This window comes from Lycium ferocissimum, chromosome 7 (assembly GCF_029784015.1).
Source record: "Lycium ferocissimum isolate CSIRO_LF1 chromosome 7, AGI_CSIRO_Lferr_CH_V1, whole genome shotgun sequence".
Classification (NCBI taxonomy): domain Eukaryota; kingdom Viridiplantae; phylum Streptophyta; class Magnoliopsida; order Solanales; family Solanaceae; genus Lycium; species Lycium ferocissimum.
The window spans coordinates 10,218,535-10,244,198 of record NC_081348.1 but is presented as its reverse complement, the minus strand read 5'-3'; the positions used below and the strand labels follow the sequence as shown (position 1 = coordinate 10,244,198).

General features: G+C 35.8%; 2 protein-coding genes across 3 annotated transcripts; one reads left to right on the top strand and one right to left on the bottom strand.

The window, feature by feature from the left end:
• Window positions 1-8,089: 8,089 nt before the first annotated feature.
• LOC132063312 (nifU-like protein 1, chloroplastic) lies at window positions 8,090-13,419 on the top strand. The gene is made up of 3 exons (XM_059455793.1): window positions 8,090-8,495; window positions 12,769-12,905; window positions 12,994-13,419. Exons 1-3 carry the CDS (start codon window positions 8,168-8,170, stop codon window positions 13,180-13,182), a joined length of 654 nt encoding a protein of 217 aa, XP_059311776.1. The 5' UTR covers window positions 8,090-8,167; the 3' UTR covers window positions 13,183-13,419.
• An 861-nt stretch (window positions 13,420-14,280) lies between these two features.
• On the bottom strand, window positions 14,281-20,836 carry LOC132063310 (SWR1-complex protein 4). Of its 2 annotated transcripts, none has more exons than XM_059455792.1 (17): window positions 20,711-20,836; window positions 20,539-20,628; window positions 19,562-19,627; window positions 19,415-19,474; window positions 19,282-19,338; window positions 18,662-18,791; window positions 18,470-18,537; window positions 18,191-18,283; window positions 17,939-17,986; window positions 17,637-17,804; window positions 16,880-16,990; window positions 16,412-16,507; window positions 15,626-15,700; window positions 15,411-15,471; window positions 15,249-15,283; window positions 15,078-15,166; window positions 14,281-14,927 (listed from the first exon to the last, which is right to left on the bottom strand). In XM_059455792.1, the coding sequence occupies exons 1-16, from the start codon at window positions 20,822-20,824 to the stop codon at window positions 15,086-15,088; spliced, it is 1,353 nt and encodes a 450-aa protein (XP_059311775.1). In that variant the 5' UTR covers window positions 20,825-20,836; the 3' UTR covers window positions 14,281-14,927; window positions 15,078-15,085. The 2 variants fall into 2 exon arrangements, with proteins under 2 accessions (XP_059311775.1, XP_059311774.1); XM_059455791.1 differs by having other exon boundaries at window positions 14,281-14,924.
• Window positions 20,837-25,664: the final 4,828 nt, after the last annotated feature.

Here is a 25,664-nt window from a genome sequence, read left to right as displayed (position 1 = left end):
AAATTTCAGTTTTTGCATAATCAATTGATATTGATAATTTTTTAAATTAATCATAATTATTTTAGATAACTAATTGTGGTGATATTTGTAAATTGCTTGTGATGTGTTAATTATGGCTACAATTGAAATAATTAACTGATTAGTCAAATAAAGGTCGTATTTGAAATAATCAATTTCATGAAATCAGCCATGTTTTTAAATTAATTAATTATTTAGTTTTAATTAAAATGCTTTAGTAATCAACCCTTTTGATTTTGCCTACTCATTAATTTGCACATTTTTTCCCTTTATACATATAAATACACACTACTATATGTATTCGTAGAAGATGCGTGTATATATATATATATATATATATATATATATATATATATATATATATATATATATATAAACGGCCTTTTAAAAAAAAAAAATGGCCGAGTCCAACCCAACGAGGGCCAGACCCGGCCCAACGTTCAATTAAAGAAGGGGCAAGGGCCCCTTTCGTTTTATTTCCGTAACCAAACAAACCCCACCCCTTCCCCTTTCCATCTCTCTTTGAAACCCTAGTGCCGCCATGGGGCGGTGGACCCGCTACTATGTCATCCTTGCCATTTGTGGCAAGTTTGTAGACGTACCATGATTTTCTCAGGTTTGGTGTGACCGTATTAAGCAACGCATTTAACGTTTTACATTTTTCTTGTCAAATATTGTCCAAACATGGTATATTTCGCTACTTTTCTTTGCTTTCTAGTCGATTCAACGTTAATACTTTGTGAATCCTTAATTGTTTTTGGTTGTTTGTGAATTTGAATCCGTGGTTGCTATTGGTTCATGAGGAACCGAGAAGATCGACTCATTTTTGGGTTAAATCTAACCCTTTATCTGTTCATTTGCTTTTTCTTAGGTGAACAAAGGAGGACTTTCTGCGAGGAATATACATATATTCACTAAAAAAAGGAACTCGATTCTCTAGCTTTGGCAATTTTGCTTTGAAACTTTGATTTCGAGTCCTAAGTTAAAATTTTAAGTCTTTTTTCTTTGTTTCGTGGCTTGAGTGTGAGGTGAAAGTGGGTCTAAAAACTTCCAATTTCAATACTCGACAGTTTCGCACATCGAAGAGGTGATTTTCTTTCCTTAGTTATTTCCTTTTCATTTCAGTCATTTATATTCTAATTGTTTGTATGGTTTGATGTTTGTGGCTATTTGTGATGTTCTAAGTCTTATAATGCTAGTTTTGTTTTAGCTTAATCTTGTTTTACTTAGTTCTGTAAGTTGTTTAGCCTTATGTGCACTTGGACGATTTGTTAAGTAGATTTTAAGAACTTAGTTGTATATCCTTTGATTAAGTTATGAATTAGTTTTAGGAAAATAACTTGTTAGTCATGTGAATATGTGTTTTATTCTTCATGATCAGCATCTTGAGTTTTCTTGTTGAGCTATGCTTTTTTCTGGTTATGATAGCTTGAAGTCTGACCTATGTATTCAAGGGTTAATTAGCTATGAGTCCTTCTAATCTGGAAACTCTTAAGTTTAGTTATATTAGTTTAACCTTGATCAGTCATATGTGATAAAGCTTGGGGTCTATTTGACCATATTTGCATTTACCTTGGTTCATGTCCATACATTGTTATAAGTTCATTAGGTATAAGTGTTTGGATAATGAACATGCTAACTAATTAGTATGCCCTTATGTTCAAAAGGTAATGACTTGATTTATAGCTTTCTTGTCTATTTTGTGGGAATAGGTCTACTCTAGGTGTGAATCATTTATGATATCTGGGTATTTGACTAAGTTTAAGTCATCCACATTTTGGATAAAGTAGTGTGACATGATTAGTCTATTAGTATCTTGATGTGTGAGTTGTTTGAGAATGTTTTTGGTAATGTTTACCCTATCATTTATTAACTTAGGAAGGCGTGCTAATCTAAATCTAAGAAGATCTAAGGGGTATCATTAGTCCCTTTTAGTCTATACATATTGTTTCCTTTTGTGGTTGAGTGGCATGATGGGTGTTTATGACTCTGGAGTACATTTGATTTCAAACCATTCAATTAAAAGAAGGAGTTTGATACAGCCACATGATATTTAAATGAGAGTAAGGTTTACTACTTAACTAAGTGATTAGGAAAAGGGTAATAGTTAGGTTTAAACATTTTGATAGTTTTAAAGAGTGTTTGGTCACAATATGTTTGTAAAGTTCATTATCCTGTCTCAATACTTACTTGGTTTTAATGAGTCTCAGTTAATGTTTTCGAGTCTTTTGGCATGTTTCAAAACCAGTTCTGTTTGATGTTTGATTCAGCTTGGCTCATGAACAACCACTATTTTACCTGTTTGAGTCCAGCTTTGTGCTTTTACATGATCCACCCAACAATTTGAAGCTAAGTGAATATGCAATACTTCCTATTTTTAGGTTGAGTTCTGTTTCAAAAAAGTTTTCAAAGACGAGTAAATAGCCATGCTTTAAACTGAGTCCATTTTCTCTTTCTTTTATTTGGGACACTGTTTAAGAGTGAAGCACTCAGGCTTGATTTACTTAGTCAGTTTTTTTTGTTTGGATCTTGTGCCTCGTTGCATTTTTTCTTGTTAAAAGAGTTAAACACTTTTTGGCTGAAAGATGACCTGTTTGGATTTTTGAAATTGCTTTGGGATTCCTAGTTGCTCTCTTGTGTTAGGAGTCTTTTATTTGGCAGAAAATGCTCAATTTGTAGTTAGTCTATGGGACTTTGAAAACTGGAACATTTTGTTGGAGAACTGTTAAACTTCTTTTTGGCAAAATTCATCTGCTGTGTTGATTTTAAGATAGACTAACTTAAGTAATTGATAACTTGCTAGGTGGCTTGTTTAGTCACTTTGTTTTGGCTTGTTTGGTCACTTTGTTTTGGCTTGTCTAGTCACTTTGTTTTGGCTTAAATAGTTTCACCTACTCACTAAGAAAAAAATAAGTATTTGTCCTTCCTGAAATATTGGTTTAAACTACACATTGCTGCTTCACCTCAAAGATAACTAAAGTAGAATTCTAGGCAGTTCACTTGAGTATATTAAAGTCTGCTAAGAGAGTATAGCAGTCTTATTACTTTCTCATGATATTTGATTTAAAACTTGGCTTCTTTGGGAGATGAACTAGTTCTGGAAACTGTTGCTTACTTGATAATTTGTGTGTGACACCTAATGGCTATTAACTGTTTCTCCTTGGAGATTAATTATTCATAACTTCAATTCATACCTTGTGTTACTTGCTTGGAGGATGCCTCTCTGAACTGGCTAAGTGTTGATGCCACAAATAGATTAGATATACTGGTTTTCTATTCATGTAACTGTGGCCTATCTCTTACTTTGGTATGAACCGTGTAATAGAAGTGTTTGAGCCTTTCATTAGTCATGATTGAATTTAGTAAAATATTGATGTTAATAGTAAGGTAGCCAAAATCTGCTAAATGTATACCTAAATATATTGATTAGGAGGCTAGTTGTTGACACCATTTCATGTACACTTCATCTCCCATAGTACTATGAGCCTACCACATAAGTGGAGAGGCAAAATAGCACTTAGGGATGAAGCTCAAACCTTCCTTGGTGTCTACCATGCCTGGGGTTCCTAAAAACCCCTTGGATCTTGTGTCGCATCATGAACAAGAGGGTAAGAGCTTTCCCTCGCTTTAATCTTGCGTGTAAATTCAGAGTGATCATTTGATTGGTATTTTCCTTTTTTTGTTTGTTTACTCTTTAGTTCTGGGCTCTGATTTTGTTACTGATTGGCTCACATAAGTTAAAAAGAACCTTGAATAGTTTATTTTTCCTCATATCCTCTTAATGCATTAGTTTTCTTCCCTATATACTAGGTGATATACTAAAATATACAAAGTATATTCACTTTTATACCCTCAGAGGTGTATAGGAGTGGGTATATTCAATATACTTAAGGTATATCATTCTTGCTATTCATGAATATGAGCCTGCATTGTGTTAGTTTAAGTCTCTTGGGTCGACTGTTTTGTTTTAATTAATGTTTGGGCCTCTTCTAGCACTTTAAATGAGTTTTGCACTTGGGCTGAATATTTCTCTTTTCTTCCTAAATCTGAGTAAACAGTTTATGTGGGCTTGGGGATTTTCTTTATCATTTGTGCCTTACATTGTTTCTGCCAAGAAATTATATTACCACTTAATGACCTACTTATTTAGTTTATGCATTTGTTTGGCTTGAATGTAGTTGTTTTGTGACTTAGTATTCTTACTTGGACAAATACTAATCCTAGTCTTCTTGTGTGTTTCATGGGAACCAATCTTGGGCCCTTCTGGCTGTCTTTTGCACCAATACTTGTTGGGCCTAAGGCCCAATCCCCTTCTCTTTGATCGAGTCCGCTAAGGAATGGAAAGGGAAGCAAATATGTGTTAGAAGGCCCAGCCAATGGGTGAAAATGGCACTGATGGGCTTGGGTAGGCCCATCAGTTTGAAAGTCTACTTTCTTTCCTTTCTATTTTTGGCATGTCTATATATGTTGTATATGTATCAAACACGTGAATAATGAAACCCTATGCATGTGTAGAACTTAGGAAATTAGCGTTTAGTATTTTAGGAAGTCGCTCAAAACATTTTCAAACTCGGTTAATTCTAATTTTTTGCACGACTAAAATTGGTATTTAATCTGATTTTGCTAGAAGTTAAAAATTTAACTCGTATTTTTTGGTCAAGGTAATTGATTTTTCTCAAATGGCTAAGTGGCAAATTTGGAAACCTGTGGCAAGAAAATCTAGAAACAGTTTATTTTAAAAGAAGCACAAAAATGATTTTTGGGCCTTCATCCCGTTGGCTTTGATCATTTGCGAGTTTTTGATGTTGAAATAAGAAATGAATTTTGGAAGAAAAAAAGAAAAGTGGCTTGAGGTTCATTCTGATGGCAACAGGCTTTGAGATATTTTAAACATTTGAGCAAAATTCAGGAAAATGGTTTGGACACTAGAAACTTGAGATTTGAGAAAGATTGGGCTGGTGGAAAACGGATTGTTTTTCGAACTTAAAACATTTTCGACTGTTGGGCTAAAAGCCCAAAACCTTATTGGACTGAAATGCATTTTGGACCAAGTATGAGGATAAGATGGATTTGGACTTAGAATACTATTGACCTATGGCTTCAAATAAAAAAGAAACAGAACTGAATTTTCATAAATAACTTATATTTTTCATATATAGATATGTGTATATATAAGTACCAAAACGGAGATATACTCCATATTTGCAATATACGTATAAAAACCCGTAGGTACTAAATCTATTTTGTTAGGACTAGAATAGTAGTGACTCTACTCGAGAGAAATCCCGAGTGTGTCCTAGTCCGGCAACAAAGTGAATTGAGCACTTACGCGGATTTTTAAAACCCAAAAATTCTTTTTTATAAGGGGATTTTTTACCGAATTTTTCCTTGAAATTATGATATGATATAAAAATGACATCTTTGCGGAAAATTAAACATTTAGAAACAAATAAGTACATTAATCACACATTGAAGCTCGTAGGTCAACTGTATTCTACGGATCTTTAATATTAGGGTGCGTAAAACCTTCCCTAGGGGATCACCAGAACCCGTACCTCGAACTTTGGTCCAAAAGATTTTTACTTATTTTTGGAAAAATCTTTAAACCCGGTTTTCCTAGTTTTCCATAATAAATTAGGTGGCGACTCCAAAAAATACTAAAATCCAATTAGAGCACCAACAACCTCGTAGTAACTTTTATGCCTTACCCGCATAAAAGCGATCCATAACATTGAATACTTTATATTTTATAAGAATTGTGTAATTGAAGTCGTACAATTTAAGTGCAATTCATTGCACACTTAGTATAGTATTTGTGAAATGTTTGTTCTAATTAGTGTGTTGCACGTGTTCGAGAACTAGTGAATATAAAATATGTGTGTCTTAACTATAGTGCTCCCTTGGTCCATTTTTACTTGTTTTGGATACTAAAAATAGATGTCTATTTTTACTTGTCCAGTTGGACATCTATTTTTAGTATATAGGAAGCGAAACTAGCGGTCAAATAAGCTAAAACAGCAGCTTTTGAGCACTTGTATGAAGAGCTCGAGCGCAAAGGAGGAGATAAGAAGTTGCATAGGCTCGCTAAGGCTAGAGAGAGGAGGGTTGGCGACATGAAGCAAGTGAAGTGCATCAAGGGCGAGAATAGAGATGGGTTGGTAGAAGAGGCGAGAATAGAGCTTGAATGAAGAAGAAGACATGGATATCATGTTGGGGAAGTTCGAGCAGCCTGAGAATCATCGAGATTTTAGATATTGTAGGTGAATAAAGGTTGCGGAGGTAAAAAGGGCAATTCGTAAGATGAGAAAGGGAAGAGCACTGGGCCAGACGAGATCCCGGTGTATTTTTGGAAGAGCGCAGACAAGGCAGGTACAAAGTGGCTGACTGGATTGTTTAATGTCATTTTTAGGATGACTAAGATGCGTAAAAATGTAGGTGGAGTATAATGGTTCCTTTGTACAAGAACAAGAGTGATATTCAAAATTGCAACAACTATAGGGGTATCAAGCTACTAAGTCATACTATGAAAGTTTGGGAAAGAGTTGTCGAGATGAGGATGAGGAGGGGTGTGTCTATATCCAAGAACCAATTTGGATTCATGCCGGGGAGATCAATTACGGAAGCTGTTCATCTTGAAAGGAGATTGCTAGAACAGTATAGAAACATGAAGAGAGCTTACACATGGTGTTCATTGATCTGAAAAAGGCGCATAATAAAGTCCTTAGGGAGGTTCTCTAGAGGTGTTTGGAGTCTAAAGGTGTGTGTGTGGCATACATTAGAGCAATTAAGGACACGTACGATAGAGCTAAGACCCGGGTTAGAATAGTGGGTGGCGACTTAGAACACTTTTCGATCATAATAGGGTTGCACCAGGGCCCTTAGCCAGTTCTTATTCGCACAAGTGATGTGCGAATTAACATAACATATTCAGGGAGAGGTGTCGTGGTGTTACATAATTTTGATTGATGAGACGCATGATTAAGTTAACTATAGGCTAGAAGTTTGGCGACGACCTCTAGAGTCTAAAGGTTTCAGGTTAAGCAGAGTGCAAGTTCAGTGGCGTAACGCATGTGGTTGAGGTGGAAGTAAAGATCGATGCACAAGTCCTAGCCAAGAAAGGTAGTTTCAAGTATCTCGAATCCATAATACAAGGAGACAGGGAGATTGATAAGGATGTCGCGCATTGTATTGCGGCGGGGTGAGTGAAATAGAGGTCAGGACTCTTCCCGGCGCGCGACAAGGATGTGTCGCCAGGGCTTAACGGCAAATTCTACAAAGTGGTGGTTAGACTGACCTTGTTGTATGTGGCAGAGTGTTGGACAGTAAAAAATGCCCACGTTCAGAAGATGAGTGTAGCGGATATAAGGATGCTCAGATGGATGTGTGGGCATACTAGAAGGGATATGAGGAGAAAGTGGCACCGGTGGCGGACAAGATGAGGGAAGCGAGATTGAGATGATTCGGACATGTGTGGACGTGTCAGTAAGGTGAGGAGGTCGAGGATTAGGGCACAGCATTAGTAGGTAGCTGTGTGTTCTCCTTATTAATAATGTTAATAGTAGTCGCGTAGTGCACCATTTGCTTTTAATCTTGATATTTTGTTGTTGTATTTTTCTTGATATCATGCTTCAAATTCTTTTTCTTTTCTTTTTAGCCGAGAGTCTATTGGAAACAACCTCTCTACCTCTAAAGGTAGGTAAGCGTTTCAGACATCTTATCCTCCCATATCCAACTTGTGAGACTACATTGTGTATGTTGTTGTTTGTTGTTTTACTTGTCCAATTTGAAAACCAAGAGATAGTTTATCATTCCATACCTGTTTTATCCTTACCACTCCCTCCGCCCACATACGCCTCAAGAAGCGATAAATAGAATAATAATTTTACTATATCGCCTTAATTATTACTAAGTCATCTAATAATTAAAATCAAATCAAACATACTTTAAAAGTTATGCAGCAAATAATAATTCATTGAAGTTTCCAACTCGTCCATTTTACTTGGCATATGTACTAAAAGTAGAGCATCATACAAGTAAAAAATTAACATTTCAAATAAAGACCTCCCAATGGGGTCGTACCCATGATCTATTAGAAATCCTTATTTATAACCACAACAATATTAGAAAAAATCCGTCTTAAGCAAGAGCAATGGCGTATATAGCAACAATGAGCGTCTCTCAAATTTCCTCTTCCATATTCATGCCGGAAGTCCCAGTACTCAAGTCCCATAATCCACAACCCTCATCCCTTTTCCTCAAAAGAATAAAGGTAGTAGTACCTCATAAAAGATTAAATCTTGTTAGAGCTAGTAGCGTGGACGAGTCCCCACCAGGTCTTTACTCTGCCAAGCAATTTGAACTCACTCTTGAAAACGTGGATATGGTTCTTGAAGATGTTCGTCCTTATCTCATTTCTGATGGGGGAAATGTTGATGTCGTTTCTGTCGAGGACGGTGTCGTTTTACTCCAGCTTCAAGGTTACTTTTTTTTTTTAATCCAATTTACCCCGTCCCATATTAGTTGTCCTGTTTCGCTTTTTGAGAGTCAAGTTGACTAATTTTTAGAGCTGAATTGGATTATGTCAATTCAATATTTTAAAATTATAATTTAGATATTCAAAGCTACACAAAAATTACTGCAAGTTACAATTTTTCTCATATTAATCTGGTGAAAAAATATATTTTAAAATATTAGTCAAACTTTATATAATTTGACTTTTAAAAAAAGAGAGTGGACAAGTAATATGGGACGCAGGGAGTACTTGATTTCTTGCTCGCAATTTAATATTACTCCCTCCGTCCCAATGCATAAATATATGATGCTACATCTCCTAGTAAATGCAAAGTATAAGCTCTGGAAAGCTATGATCTCCGCTCCTTGAATATACATTAACAACTTTAATGATATCAACCAAATTCAATAACAAGAAATTGAAATAGGAAAGAAATAAAAGAGATAGAAGTTGTCACAAGGTATGAAATAGTGAACAATAATTAGATGGATAAACACCTAAGTACCTTCTATTAGGGTTCAAGAACAAGCACCTATACTATTTGAATCCTCAAGAGGACAGCTTCGTCTTGCAAATCCAAGGACAGAGTAAGCAACAGTGGCGGAGCCAGGATTTCCACCGAGGGGGTTCAAAATATAAAAAAGTAAACATACGAAGAAGCCGAAGCCTAAGGGGGTTCAACATTTATTATGTATACATAAAAAATAATTTTAACCTTATAACCTTATAAAAACAGTGTTTTTTTCCGCCGAGGGGGTTCGGATGAACACCCTCGGCATAGTGTGGCTCCGCCACTGGTAAGCAAGGCAATCAATGGTTCACCCACACCCTCAAAAGTCATCACAATATTCACCTAAAGTCTCTAGAAATGAACCCTAATCTCTACTATTTCTAGCAAGTAGTAGCTCCTACTTACAAAAATAGCCAATATCTAATTAAACTATGGCTAAAGAGCCTAATTAGGTTGTGTCTTGCAAATCCCCCACTTGAATATCCACTATAGCCTATTGTGAACCTTCAAGACTTCTTGTCTTGATCTCCTAATGCTTCTTAAGGTCTTGAAGGTTGTTGGCAAGCTTCCAATCCAAGATGGCTATCTTGGGAGTGATCATGGATATATGCAGCAACGTTGGGAAAAAAGTAGTCGTGTCCTGATTCAATAGTCTTGGTTTTGACTAAGCACAGGGATTAGAGTTAACATTGTGCGTTCTGAAGAGAGGTAAACCCAAGAAACTAGCGTCGGAGTTCCTATTTACTGAGTTTGAGATTTAATGAAATAAAAGCAAGACACATCTGAATTTTTTACTTAGTACACTCTACTTCCTCCATTCCACTATGTTTGACACTATTTCCTTGTTAGTACGTTTAAAAAAGAATGACATATTCCTATATTTTCTGAATGAGAATCTTTTTATAGCCACATAAATGTTATGGCATGTTTAAGACCACAATTTTCGAAAGTTTTTTAACCACACAGATGTTATAACATATTTATTTCTTTCTTTAATAAGCTTTTTGCCAAGTCAAACTATGACAAACAAAGTGAAACGGGGGGAGTAACTATTTTAAAAGGGAAATGCAGCTGGAAGAACAAAAGTATGTTGTACTTATAAGGCCACTGCCACTTACTCCTTGGATGTAATGTAGTTTCAAAAAAAAAAAAAAAAACTTAATAGATTGGATAACCTTGAGTTCTCCCCAATAGGGAATTGTGAATGAGTTTCCGAGGCCCAACCGTTCCAAACCAGCCTAAGCCTGCAGAAATATTTTATGCAAATTATGTAAGCCAAATTAATGTTCACTTTGAAATACTTTTTGTAAATAATTAATTTTCAGGTATTTATACTGGTTAACAATGTATTCTTCTCTCTTATTTCTGTTGAACACTTCCGAAGCCTACACATGCTGTAGTAGCCCCATCAACAAGGTAAAGATGATGGGATAAGAGATCTTTATTTCTTCATGCCTCTCTTTTTCTTTTATCTCCTAGTATACTTCACTAGAGTGACTAAGTGGGACTTGATTAGCTCAAGTAAAACTGAAATATTTAAGATAAGATTGCAACATTTGTTCAAAGATCAAGTGTCTGTTTTTCTTTCTTGTTTTCGGGTATACTTCTCTATGAGCATATGTTGTTATTGAGTCATGGTTAGTAAATAATTACAAGTTCCCGTTAACAAGAAAGTTAGGCCCGCAATTGTACAGGATGTGTTGTTGACCTAAGTAAATAAATAGTGGGGCAATTCTGCGTATTTAAATTTTACCCCTCATATTTGTGGTCTCTAAATTTTGCCCTTCGGCTAAAACCCATAGGTTCCGGATTCGAACTCCCGCTCAGTCAAAAATTTTTAAAAAATTTGCAAAGCAGAGTTTAAATTTCACTATGCCCCCTCCGGCAGACTTTGCCTTGAAGCATATATATATATATATATATATATATATTTTTTTTTTTTTTTTAACTTTTCAAGTTAAACTTTTAGTTAAACTTTTAGTAATGCCTTAACTAAAAGTGTGCCCCATAAAACATAACTAAAAATATGCCCAATAAAGGCGTAAGTTTTCCTTAAGGCATAACTAAAAGTTTGCCTTATAAAGCAAAGTTTAAATTTTGCTATGCCCTCTAAATGAGAACTTTTAGTTATGTTTAGCTAAAAAAGTACGCCGGGTATATATATATATATATATATATATATATATATTTTTTTTTTTTACTTTTCAAGGTAAACTTTTAGTTATGCCTTAACTAAAAAGTGTGCCCCAAAGACATAACTAAAAGTATGCCCATAAGGCGGAACTTTTCCTTAAGGCATAACTTAAACTTTGCCTTATAAGGCAAAGTCTATGCCTTAAGGAAAAGTTCTGCCTTATGGGGCATACTTTTGTCATGCCTTAACTAAAATTCTGCCCCATAAGGCATATCTAAACTATGTCTTAGGAAAAATTCTGCCTTATGGGGCAGACTTTTAGTTATGCCGGATCCGGCATAACTTTAGCTTTTCCTTAAAGATTGTATGCCGGATCCAGCATACACTCCCCCAGTCCTGCCTTGCGAAATTTTTTTTTTATTTTATGCCTGAGCGGGGGTTCGAACCCAGAACTTCATGTATTCGCCCACCTTTCCAAGCGAAGGGCAAAACTTAAAGACCACAAATATGAGGAGCAAAATTTAAAGACCACAAATTTGAGGGGAAAAATTTAAAGACCACCCCAAAAGAAGAGCAATCCGCGCAAAAAAATGATAAATAGTAGCAAAGCCTTAGGTAAAAATAGTACTTGGGCCAGTTATTTTACTTAAAACTAAAAAATTTTTTTGGAAAAAAGATTGGAAGATCTAGCCAAAGAAGGTGATAGCCCTGTAGATTTGTTCCCATGGTTCGATCCTTAGTGTCCTCTCTCACCGTTTAAACTTTTCAACGGTTGAGGTGGTTTACAATTCTATAATCTCAAATTTCCGACTTTTGACAAAACCTGGAGAGAGGAATACTGTAACATAGGGTAATCTTCTAAAGTTCATGCAAATACCAAGACTACGGAAGAAGGTTAAACCCTACATTTTAAAATAGAAGAAGAAGACAGACAGAGTGCAAATTTCCTATCAAATCATGAGATTACTTTTCATGACTCAGACCTAAAAACCATATTCATCTAAATGCCAAAGAAGATTACAGAGAAGGAGGGAGGAAGAGAGTGAACAGAATTATAAGTATAGGGAGAGAGAGTGTGGGAGAATCAGAAGTTTCATTACATGCTAATCATTAGTTATTCATGATAGCTAATAGATTTGACTCAGGAATTGCATTGTTAGCTACTATGCGACTAAGACCTAAAAACCATATTCATCTAAATGCCAAAGAAGATAACAGAGAAGGAGGAAGGAAGAGAGTGAACAGAATTATAAGTATAGGGAGAGAGAGAGTGTGGAGAGAATCAGAAGTTTCATTACATGCTAATCATTAGTTATTCATGATAGGCAATAGATTTGACTCAGGAATTGCATTGTTAGCTACTATGCGGATTTCATGTGAATGAACAATAGTTGTTTCATGGAAACATGGAGTAAGGAGAGAGGTGCCATTTGTTGTGCGCTGCTAGAGTGAGAAGGTAATGGTGGGCCACCCCCTCCATAATATTTCTCCTTAAATGTGCTTATGGGGTTGCTTAAAAAATTTCTGATACATCTATGGTGACCTTTTGATTCATAACTGGAAGGCTTAATGTTTTGTACACAATGTATATAGGAGCATGCGAGAGTTGTCCTAGCTCAACAACCACAATGAAGATGGGGATTGAAAGGGTACTCAAGGAAAAGTTTGGAGACGCCATCAAGGATATTCGCCAAGTATATGATCAACAAGTAGTTGACACAACTGCTGAGGTGAATATTTGCAAAATTAGCTGTTAATGGATAATATTGCAGTCATATGGTTTTAGAAATGTCTAACTAAGAACTCATGTTCCTGCAGGCTGTGAATGCTCACCTCGATATATTAAGACCTGCTATCAAAAATTTCGGTGGTAGCGTGGAAGTTTTATCTGTTGAGGAAGGCAATTGCAATGTGAAGTATGTAGGGCCTGAGTCTATTGGATCAGGAGTCAAAGCCGCAATTAAAGAGAAGTTCCCGGATATTGTCAATGTAGTGTTTACTGGCTAGATGGCTTCGTGATTTTGAGAAGTTCTTCAAACATATTGTGTGAGGTTAAACGCCAATACTGTTGTCTGTTATGTAGGAAAGATGTATAATCCCAACCTTTATGGGCAAACTTACAGAAGTGCTCACTATGTAAAGAAATAACAGTATGGATGAAGTGGCCAAGTTATTTTGTATTGATAATGATAAGATTGAAAGCAGTATTTTTACATTTCAATTATGCTGTTCACATTACTGTAAGTCATGGTTCGAGAATCAATTGTGCAGAACATCTGAACTCCGTCTTTAACTTGATCTTGTTTCCTCTTATGGTTGGTTGGTATAAGTTTGATCAATAAGGACATTCTGTGAATGGAGGAATTGGCATAAATCTGATCTGAAGTTATGTGCTTCCACCAATCGGCTGAAAGAGTAGACACCCAAAGTGAGGTTAAATCGAGAAGGGTGTTTGGACGAAATAGCAAGTGATTAAAAGGTAGAAGAGTTAAGAAATGCAATTCTTTATGTTCTAAGGTGTCAGGAGGAATGGTAGAGTTTTGTTTCCCATGCCACCTCAATTACCTGGCTAGAGATCTTTATGGTTGCTTGTGCATAATGGCCGCCATCCTTTGATGACTAAGCCCATGTAGATTTGATAGACTACCAAACCGAAATATGCATCGTCCAAGTGGAAAATAGCAGATTTCTCACTCCAAAACAGCGGTAATGCAAATCCGAGTCTTAATCTATCCAACATAAACGATGTCTTGCGCTCCGGCACACTAGACGTAACTATGAATGACATCCTTGCACATTCAGCTCTCAATAATTCGTTCTAATTTGTATCCCTAGTATTTATTCTTTTGGAAATTTAGTTCATGACACCCACGCAGTGCAACCCAGCGACAGAGCAATTAAGCATGACAAACATCTAACAAGGATAAAGCTCCTTTATTGCTGTTTTTGTATCCGTTGATGTACGTATGCTTTTTTGATCATTGGGATTTGGGCAGCGTCAGACTGCTTTCCTGCTCTCTGGAACCAGCAAAATTGTCCATGCATAATGGAAATTGATGAAATTCTTTCTTGCAGTTGACAAGGACAAGGAGGAGATATCACACATTTGAGTACAGAAATTAATATACGTCTCGGACACTCATTATATGTAACTACAGTACTATGTACTTTTACATCCATCGAATACAATAACCATATCTATATATCGGAAAAGAAGATAATCCAGAGAGAGAAACAGCTGCACCAAAGCTGTTATGGTTCACAATGAGGGCCCAAAGAATCACTGACACTTTCCGTTTCATCTTCTATGCAGTGCCAACTCATATCCATCCATCCTGGTAAAGCAATCTAAACGCAACTAAAGCACAACTACTTTGATTTGTTAATACAAAAACAGCAAACATGGCTCAATAATTTACTGAAATGCCAAACAGATATGGTAGAAAGGCGAGGCTAACATGCTAATCACAACTTTAAGATACAGATATATTTACAGACTGCATGGACTGTACTGTGAAGCAAAGGAGGACCCAATCTACATAGAAAGGCATTAATTAGAGGGGCATCTCACATTTCTTGTGTCACCCAAATGAGACAGCCACATTTGAACTTTTGCAAGGCTCGGTCATGTTTCATGCTGGAGGAAATTCAAAAAGGTGCAGAACACATCACAATGGCACAAGAAATTCTTCCATTGAGGCGATTTGCCTTGATTCAAGCAGCTTATACAGCTTCTTGTAGCTTTAGTCCTGCTGTACACAACATAGGTAAGTAAGGTGTAGATGAAATTAAGCAAATTTTCTACAAAGAACTTGCAAGGTTTAAGCTATTAGGTACTATCATATGGCTAAATTCTCAAACACCACTCCAAATAAAGGCAGTGAGATGAATAATGCACTAACCCTCCAATTCATCCATCTGAAGTCTTTAACTTGCGCGGCCGTTTTGACTGTGCTGGAGAAGACGGAACTTCTGATAATCGTCCAGGCCCCTGGATCCCCAAATTAACATATTAGACTCGTAGAACTGTTTGGACTAATTTAGAGATTCATTAAAAAGGCTAATGACGCTACCTTGCGTTTCTGGTCCTTTTTACCAGCTCTTTCACCTATAGAACATGAAATTTATTGGCACCAAAAGATGAAGTGTGAGTTTGAATGAAATAGAGAGAACAGTTCGATCATTATGGAGTACATCTTTAACAGACAGACTAAGTACTTCTGTCATTCACTTACCTCCAAAAATTGCAGAGTCGGGGACGAATGTTCTATCTTGGTCAGTAGCACGTTGCGTACGCTGTCAACAAGTTACACACAAACAAAAAGATATATCTTTATCTAATCATCTCGTGGAGCACCAAAAATTAAAACGAATAAAGTTTCTGTAAAAAAAATAAAATAAAAATAATAAGGGCAAAGGCCGGGTACAGAGTTAGAAGCAGCATCCTCACCTTAGGAGGTGTACCAGGTGTTTCAGAATATGAACCTTCACGATAAGATGAGCCTTCTGCCTCCTTGTATTGTACCTGATTTTCATGACAAGCATTAGTGAAATTGGGCCATTGGCCTCTTCTGATAGGAAAGAAGTGAAAACTGTCGTCCTTGAAGCTCTAACCTTGCAACTAAAGCATCTCCAAACACATATGAAAACAATACATACACAGAGAAGGGAGATGTGGTTTTGAACCAAAATGAGAGAGAGGGAGGAAGGGGGGGGGGGGGGACGAAAAAGAAGGTTCATCTAATCAGAAATGACGGAAAATGATATACTGCAAAAGCATAGGAGACAAATTGGTCAGATAAATCTCAAAACTCTTTTTTTGATCTTCATATATAATGGTTCTTTTCTTTGAGAAGGGTCACATACAATGTTTCTGTTTCCTAGATAGTTTACTTCTTTCACCAGCTATTAATTGAAATTGAATGGTTTCTAATTATTGCTAAGTAATCATTTGATGTATGCAGCAAACTATGGTCTGTGTGAGTTGAAATGCACCCAGTATTCTACCCAGCCACTCTTCACTTGACCCCACAACTCCAGAGGTTGCCTTTGGCAGACAATGACATCTAACCAATGTTGCATGAACAGAACATGGGGCAACCCAAAGAAGACACAAACTTTTATGATATTCAAACAGTACAAAAATTGCAATCAAAATGTTTAGTCTAAAGCTCAATACAACTCACGATCAAGAAAATTATAGAAAGCATACATAATAATATAAAATGTCAAATACCTGCTTTTGAAGATTTAACAGCGTTAGTATCTCTTTCCTCAGTTCAAGATGCTCAGCACAGACAAGTTTTGTTGGGACCTTTGGCTTCAAATTAACCTACAGATGAAAGAAAACCATATTCTTCCCAGTCAAATTAGTGGAAATATTTCTCACGCTATAAGATAGTTAAACCAGGAGGGACAAGAAAGAAAAGAAAGGTGCTAAGGAACAGCAGAATTGGTGGAAAAAATATATAAGAACTTGTGGCACACGTGAAATGGTAACTCAACAGCACAAGTATGGATAATTAGATAACTGAGTATAGAACTTGTGCCAGGTAAAATGGCACCTCAACAGCATAAGTCCTGATCACTAGACAACAGAGATTGCACCTCTAATGATAAATTAAGAATCTGTGCCAGGATAACGCCACAGTGGTTTGAAGTACATATACGACAAAACAAATGTATTAAAGAGTAGAAAACAAACCCCAAGGTCTTGTAAAGTTTGCTCGACCCGTTTGATTGTCCGAAGTCCAGCTGCAGAGCTCGCAGCTTGCACCATTTGCTCTAGTCCATATGTTCTCAAGTACACGCGCAGCTGAAAGTTTTCGGTCAGTAAGATTGGTATTTGATATTATGCAGATATGATTTTAAGTATTTTTACTTTCTCCATAAATATGGTTTGAGCTAACTAGGAACTTCTAAAGATCAGTTTCTCCCAGAAGGAAAAATGTTTCTATAAAAAATGGACCCAATACTTACTAAAATAGCTCCCTGCACGTGCCTAAAATCCTAGAGCCTGTTTAGATCGGCTTGGTTTGGGTGCTTTAAAGCCAAAATAGCTTTTAAGCACTTTTGTAGTGTTTGGGTAAGACAAAAAAGTGCTTTCATATGTTTATAAACCAAAATAACAAAAATAAGCCAAAAGCCATTAGTTACGATTCCTAACTTATGGCTTATGCTTATAAGCCATAAGCTGTAAGCCCATAAGCTATAAGCCCATCCAAACAGGCTCCTAGTGACCTCACATCTCCACTTTTGACATTCTACAGAATATATAAAGATTACATACACTGCAAACTACAAAAAAATCCTAACAATACAATGGATACATGACCTATGAGAAGACTACTTATCAATGAAAGTTTGACTAGATTGTCCAAGTTAAAGGAGAACTTTGAAGTGTACCATAAGCAGGAAAGAATCACAGAAAAGGACAGTAGAAATCTTATTCTCAAACATACCATGCGAAGAGAAGCCAAAGTGGAAGCAGTTTCTGACACTGCAGGTGCAGCAATCCCAGAGGGTAATTGAGCACTTGGGGAGGTTGATGTTACATCAATTCCAGCAGCCTTTTCAGCGCCTTCCGGACCAGCATCTGACACATCTGGAATTTCTGTCTCTTCAGCTGCCTGAGAACATGCAATAATCTGGTTAGTGTTGGTTTTCAAGAATAATAAACAGGGTGACAGACATCCAATAACTATATCTTCCCTGGAAGAACGTTTCCAATAAAAGCGGGTAAAAAGAGCCCTACTACTCTTACCTTAGCAGCTTTTCTCGACTCGGATATTCTTTTTGCTTCAGCAAGAACCTAAGACCAAGGTCCGAAAGGCAGGTTACTGATTTAGAAAGAATAACTGGCACAAAAAACTGTAATTATGCACATAGGTTATCTGGAGGCTCCATTTAAGAACTAAGATGTGCTGTTACACATGGGATGATGTCTAAATTTCATCAAGGAAGGAATTCAAATGTTAAAGAGAAACTACGACAATAAGCAACAGGATGCACCAACCTCTGCATCTCTACGCTCTTGCAGCTTTGTTTGTGAGAGCACCATCGACAGTGCACGTTTTCGCTCAATCTCTTGAGAGACATTGTAAGGCTCCTATAGTATTGTAAGAAAAAAAGTTAGAAATACCACAAGAAATTTATAGAATAAAACGCCAGTTAGAGGAGATAAACTTGGAGAATAAAGAGTAGTGGGTGGGTGTGTGTGTGTGTGTTGCTCCAAAAGTAGTGAATCAGAAAGAAAAATAGTCCTCAGTTGATAAAACCATAATTGTTAACTGACCTTAACAAGGGGATGTACAGCAACATCGGTAGGAGATGGAGCCCTAGCAATTGTGATAGCACGAGATACTACATATGACAAGGTCCAAAACCATCATGAAAATCAAAAGATATTTGGAGTTATTGATCATATAGAGTGGACAAAACTAAATTAGTTTAAGCAATTGATAAACAACGAGAAATTGTAGAGTACCACTGTAGTAGCGGTCCTTCAGTTCCTCAACTGTACGATTTGAAGGGAACCTATCAGCTATGATAACGAAACGGAGATCAAACCTCTTGCACAGATCAAATAATTGATCTGTCTCTTCCTTGGTCCATGACTAATATATGAGAATAAGCAAGTGAGTTCACATAGATATAAGAAATTGAAGAAACAATAATTATTCCTTTCAATGACATAAACATCTGTACGGACAAAGGAGAATGCATGGAAATTTCAAGCATAATCCAGGACCAGTTCTCAACAAAGTTAAAACTGATTATTTGTAAGTTGCTGAAGGATTTCAACAAAGATAAAATACGAATATAGGTAGCAAGATACTTCATATCACGTCAGGCAATTGAAAGATTTCTGCAAAAGCTACAAAATAAATGTCGCCATTGGGTAATTATATTACATGATGTTAACAGTCATTCAATAAACCACTACAGGATATCAACAGTCATTCAATAAACGACTACAGTGAGGGTGTTGTTACAAGATTCTAATAGAGTTTAAAGTTCAACTCAAAGAACAGATAAAGCTAATGATTCTTAATATTGCCTTCCAAGCAGATATACATCTACTTTGGATACTAGTTTGATACTTACAGGATTGGACAAGTACTTCTCATACTCCTCGTCAGTGTACTCGAGCACATCCACTGACTGCATCCATCAGATAGAGCAGATTTAACAGCATATATAGAAGAACCCTCAGGAACAAGAAGAACCCTTGATATACCTTATTATACTTGGCAAACGAATAGTCACCTGTAGGCGGAACACCATTAACAACTCTGACCTGGGAGTTATCGAAGCCAAATGATTTTCATGAGTGGATGGTTTGTCAGTTACTATAAGCAGATTTTATATCAGTAGGGACACATACCCAATGATAAAGCTGTAAGTTATCTTTTCTAGCAGAACTTGTGAAAGGAAGCCATTGCCACGTAATCTGAACAACAAATTAGAAGAGTTTATTAGCTTCTGTTAACATGAAGAAGAAGCACCACTAAGAAACATCCACCAGCGAAACAAAAACTTTGCTAATCTGTTAAACAAAGAAGACATCCAGATGACCTACTATTGTAAAGAAGTTCTAAGGATTTGCAATTGGCTGGAACAGCACATCAACTTAGTTCCATAATCAATTATAACAGTTAGAAATTATGCTAGTTTGCTCATTGTCATTTCGCTACTCCATTCCGGAGAGAAGATAAAAAGCTCTACTGCTTCGTTATATTATGCTGAGGAGAAAGATTTACATGACTAGGGAATGAATAAAATGGCTTTCCATTTTGGTCCAACTTTCTTCTATTTTTTCTTCTACATAGTTTTTAGCTAATTATTCTAGGGTTTGTAGCTGTTTTTCATGCTACTCTGAGTTCATAACATAACATAACACATTAGCAAGGAATTTCAACAGAGACCAAAGAAGAAGTCTGTGACAAAAAGCTCCACGGATGACAGCAATCGTATAATCCTCAGTTCCTCACCACTCCAAAACAAAAGAAAATGGAGTATCACAGCTACAACTAGTTTTTTTATGACACCAGCTATGAGAATTACTCGGAGATATTGTCGAAGCAAAAGCAAATGCTTAACAAAAAATAAAAATTGTGGGCAGGGAGAAGCACAGGTACTGTCAATCCAACAATCCTGGGTACCTGGTTAATTTATGCAAATTCAATCTCATCTCCACCAAATATTCACAATCAACCAATTAGTTAGGGCCAGCAACACGGATCAGTATTCAAAGCATATCAAAGTCTCACTATTTTACAATGCCGAAGTTCCAGCTTACAATTCAACCAACAGCAGAAGTATTATTACTAAAAAAAAAGAAAGAGAATTAGGGAAAGTAACCTTTTCGGACTCAGAAAGAGCTTTTCGTTTCAATTGATTGATATCAGTAGAAGGCATAAGAGGTGCAATGCCACCTGTAAGTGCATAAACCTGGAAACAACACAGAAAGGTAATTAGCAATTCTGGATACTACTACAATTTGCAACAGTATATTATTATGAGGAGAACAAACCTCTCGGGAAATGCCATCAGGTTTCCTTTGAGATTCTTTTTGAGGCCTCGATTTCTTTTCTTGGGACATCAACGGCCCATTTTTGGGCAATCCTAAGATGTCCTTCGCATCCATATTTCACTTAGGGTTTGCTCCAACACACTAATATAAAAGCACAAACTAATAAATTAGTACCAAACTTGAAGGAATTAGGTTTTCTTTTTTTTGGGAGAATTAGTTTCCACGTGAATGGGAATATGAATTGAAGAGTAACGATCCGTTTCCCTATTTTTGAGCGCGAAATCGAAGAAGAGGATTTACATTTTTGCTATGAATTGCTGGACCGGGCAACTATCCGGGTCAGTCACCACTCAATTGGGCCTCAACTTGTCCAACATTAACAGTAGTGGACTCGTCTCACCGGGCCCCTTCCTCCTTCAGGATTGGCCATGCGCCAATGGCTCATTTGTTGAAGATATAAATAGCCACCTATCAAAATAATAGCAGCAATTTTTTTTATTTTTTTTGTATATTAATAAAAATAAGGACGATTTTAATAATATACAATCTAGCATGACATATTACATCCACATGGCCATATTTTTATCCGAAGACATGACCTTAGATAGGAGCTTATGGAGGACTCAGATTAGGATAGAAGGCTAGTAGGTTGTCCCGCGCATCCCTTCGTACTAGTAGTTGCAGTTTTGATCTACAGTTTATTGTCCTTTGATTCTTGCTACTATATGTTGTTTCTTGTACCTTGAATATTTTATTTATCTGTGGTAGCTACTGCTTCTTTTTTCTCAGACTGCTTTATCAGGGTTTTCTTTCGCTTTCGTTAGTTGCATTTTCATATTGCTTTGAGCTATTTGTGCCTATCTGACCTTTTCTCGTCATGTTTTTTTTTCTTGAGCCGAGGGTCTTTCGGAAGCAGCCTCCCTATCTTTCGAAATAGGAGTAAGGTCTGCGTACACTTTACCCTTTCCAGACCCCACATTGTGGGATTTCACTGGGTATGTTGTTGTTATTGTTGTGGCCATATTTTTATTTTACATCCGCATAGTCAACTCATTTTTGCAACAGTGTTTATACACATGATATACAACATTATATACTTACTGTAGATAATGTATAAACCTTGCAAAAAAGTGTATATTAATGTACATAGAGTGTTATTTTCCCATTTACATAAAATGCACATGCTTTATACATAATAGTATTATGTATATTTGTCTAGCGAATGTAATTATTTTTGACCAACCGGCCATTTCGGGTAATATTAGAAATATGGGCCATTTCGGGTAAATATTTTCTCCAAATATACATAGAGTGTTATTTTCCCATATACATAAAATGCACATGCTTTATACATAATAGTGTTATGTATATTTGTCTAGCGAATGTAATTATTTTTGGCCGACCGGCCAAATATGTAATTTGCCCTTATTGAAATGCAATGGTCTCGAATTGATGTCCTTCCAACGTTATTTCGGGCTCTTGTATGCTTTTCAGGCTCTGACTTATGTGAATTTTTTGTGCTAGTAAGAAAATTTTAATGTAATCGCATATTTATTAAAGAAAGTATTGGGGTTTAGCCTCTTATTTTTAATGCTTTTATTGAAGGGGATGAACTTGATTATATGATTTTCTTATTGGAATTATTTGCTAGGGATAAAATGACATTCAGCATAGGGTGTGATTCAACTTTACTAATTAGTCTAAATAGACGAGTTAGTTTCAGACTATTATAATAATGAAGCGTAACATAGCAAAAAAAAAACTTGTGAATCTGTATAAGCTTCAATCCAATTTCAATTTAGTTTATCAATTTCATCGGACATGAAGCATTAATACTAAAACAAATGCATCTAAAAAGTTATAAGCTTCTGATATCATGTTAATAAGGATGAGTATATTGTTTCTCTTTTTACCTGTTAATTCTTATTTGAGTACACGAAATGATTTACACCTAATCTCCTGGTTCTGGTAATAAAATATATAAATAGGTTATCTAATATCTCCATACTTCAAGAAATTGGTAGAAAATAGCTCAACTTCTTGTTACTAACAAACTGCTGCTACTTGGCAAACTATAACCAATCCTACAATGTGTTTCTTTCTCAACGCTTCTTCCTTAGATTAGCTCACCTAAAATAATTTTACGCCAAAGTGAACAACTCCTTCCACTCTCCTCTTTTGCTTTTATCAAATTTTCTTCCTTTTTTCCTTTGATAATCCAATATGTCATAATCCCTAACCTGTCAATAACTAAACTTTATGAAAAGTAATCTTTCGAATATAAGCAAAGAGCCTTCTCTATATTTCCATGTCATAGTATCCAGTTGTGAATGTATTGATTTAGACCAAGATTTTTAATAGAAGGGTTATCACCACGGATATTAAAAAAAGGGACAAAGTTTCATACGAAATATTTCGAGTTTCTTTTGCTTTCATTTTTTTTTTTTTTGATTGAAAAAGTGTATTATAATATTGATATGGAATGACTGATGGTTATGGTAGTTTTGTGGTTGTAATGCGGTGGACGATGAGTGAGAATTGGGACAAATAATTGAGGCGGTGAATATCTATGTAGATCCCCTGAATATCCGTGTATATCTACCATGTATAGCTGTGTATCTCATGTATATTCAGAAAAATTTGTGTGTTATATAGTGATATACACGACACAGAATATACATTATCAGAACTTGTGTCTGAAGTGAAGTCATTTTCTATGTATATAATATATATCTCTGTATGATATACAATACTCCTTTCTTTTCAATTCATTTGTCTTAGTTTGACTTCGCACGAAGTTTAAGAAAATAAAGAAGACTTTTAAATCTTGTGGTGTTAAATATGCCATATGCATGTAGGAAGTTGGGGGTAATAGTTATTAAATATAAAAGTGACATTCTTTTTTAAACGGACTAAAAAGAAAAGTAAGACAAACAAAATTAAAATAGAGGGAGTAATATACACAATATACAACATGATAAACCTGTCTGAAAATCGGCTGGAAATGAAACTTGGGCGATCACCATTTTTCCCGACTACCGAGGAATACCTTAAACATTTTATGAGTGGTTTTTGATGAAGAGATCGCGGGTGGGTTGAGAAAAATGTGAAGAAAGGGAGACAAAATTATAGGTATTATCCATTGCTAATTCAAACCCATTTATCCAAACTTGTTCAATAATGGTGGCGAAAATATTTTTCACCACCAAATTCAATATAAAAAAGTACTATAACCACAATTTGAGCTCAAAAAAGACAACATATTTTGTCAACTAAAACTTAAGAGGCAGCTGGATTGAAGAAGAGAAATAAGGGAAGTGACCTATCTTTCAAATATATACAATATGACCAATCCGCATAAGGACTGAAAACATGACCCAATTTGGTAATAAACTTTAAGTGTGACTGAGAATACAAAAACTCTAAGTTTATTAGCACTAAGTTGGACAAAGTGTGCGAGTTACACGCGTATTAGGAGCATATATGTGACAAGTTTAATTTTAGAAATATAAAAAAAAAAGTACGAAAGTTTAAGCAAAAGCAAACAAAAAGAAGCAGCTTGATAGTGAAGCTTATTGCTTCTTTGTTGTAATTGTTCCATTAAAAGAAATTTATTTTGAATATTACACAACCAATATTATTTGTGTAACATCCCTTCAAACATTTGACAAGTGAAAAATTGAGTCCCACTTTGTAAGTAGCAAAATTGAGTCCCACTTTGTAAGTAGCAAACTTTTAAACTTGCTCAAGTTTACTTTATCGACTTTTCTATATCGAAAGACCGATGGTTCATCTGCAAAATTTTAGGAAATGTTACCATGATATATTGAAAATAAGAGAACTATCATATATATGTTAGGTACAATCTCTTCCAACATTTTTTAAAGAATTTTCTATGAGAACCATTTGAACTAGCTGCAATTTTAGTGGAAAAAACAATGAAACTTCTTTCACCTCTAATAAATTAATCCAAGAAAATATGTAAATTATGATTGAGAGATATATATTAGGAAGTAGGATCACATATAAAGTCTCCATTTGTGTCTTCACCTTTAAAGAATAAAATCATCTCAAAATATTCTAGTATCCTGACACTACCAGTACAATAAATTCCCCATTACCCTAACTAATTGATGTAGAGCTCTTTTTCAATTTATTTGGTTTAATATAGATTGAAATTTTTTTGTATTGCGAAGGGATGTTGAGAGAGTATGAAGGGTTGAATGAGAGTTATTAGTGGTTAATGTGAGGAAGTATTCACACTTATTTATTTTCTCTTGATATAACCCGTCAGACAAAGAGAAGCTTCGAGCTTGATTAATGGCAGTTAAATGAGGTACAAGTTTGAAATTTTTTGGAGTTGGTTAACATAGACGTGAGACGACACAAGAAGGTTTAGTTTGACTAATTTTGAAAATATAATATTGTGGACGCAATTTTCAACTGTCAAAAACATAAAGGACATCACACAAATAGTGTCGTTTGTGTGAAACTCAAAATAAGATTTATCTTTCTCCACCCATCTCTTGTCATCCAATTTGAAGTGGCTTTGTTGCTATTGTTGTCAGTGGCTGCATTAGTTGTCTTCGGCAAAATGGACTATCATTCTCATTCCTCCCTCTTCAGGTAAACAATGACCAATCATTCTTGTCAATGATATCAAATCTTCTTCACCTACCATGATTACCTTGATCCGATCACCTCTCTTATCTTTGATACCACATTCTACTACTCTTCCTCTATCATTTCACCCACTTCTCCTACTTCCCTCCTTACCTCAATCACTTCCACACTTCTTTTACTCTTTTTCATTATTTCTGTTATTTCCTATCTTGTTGCACACCTCTAGCTGATAAGAAATTCAAAACTTTTACTTCTTTTCCTAGCAATAACCATTATTCTCCGTCGCTTGTTGCTACCTGAATTCTCCTAATTCAAAACTGCTGATAAAAAA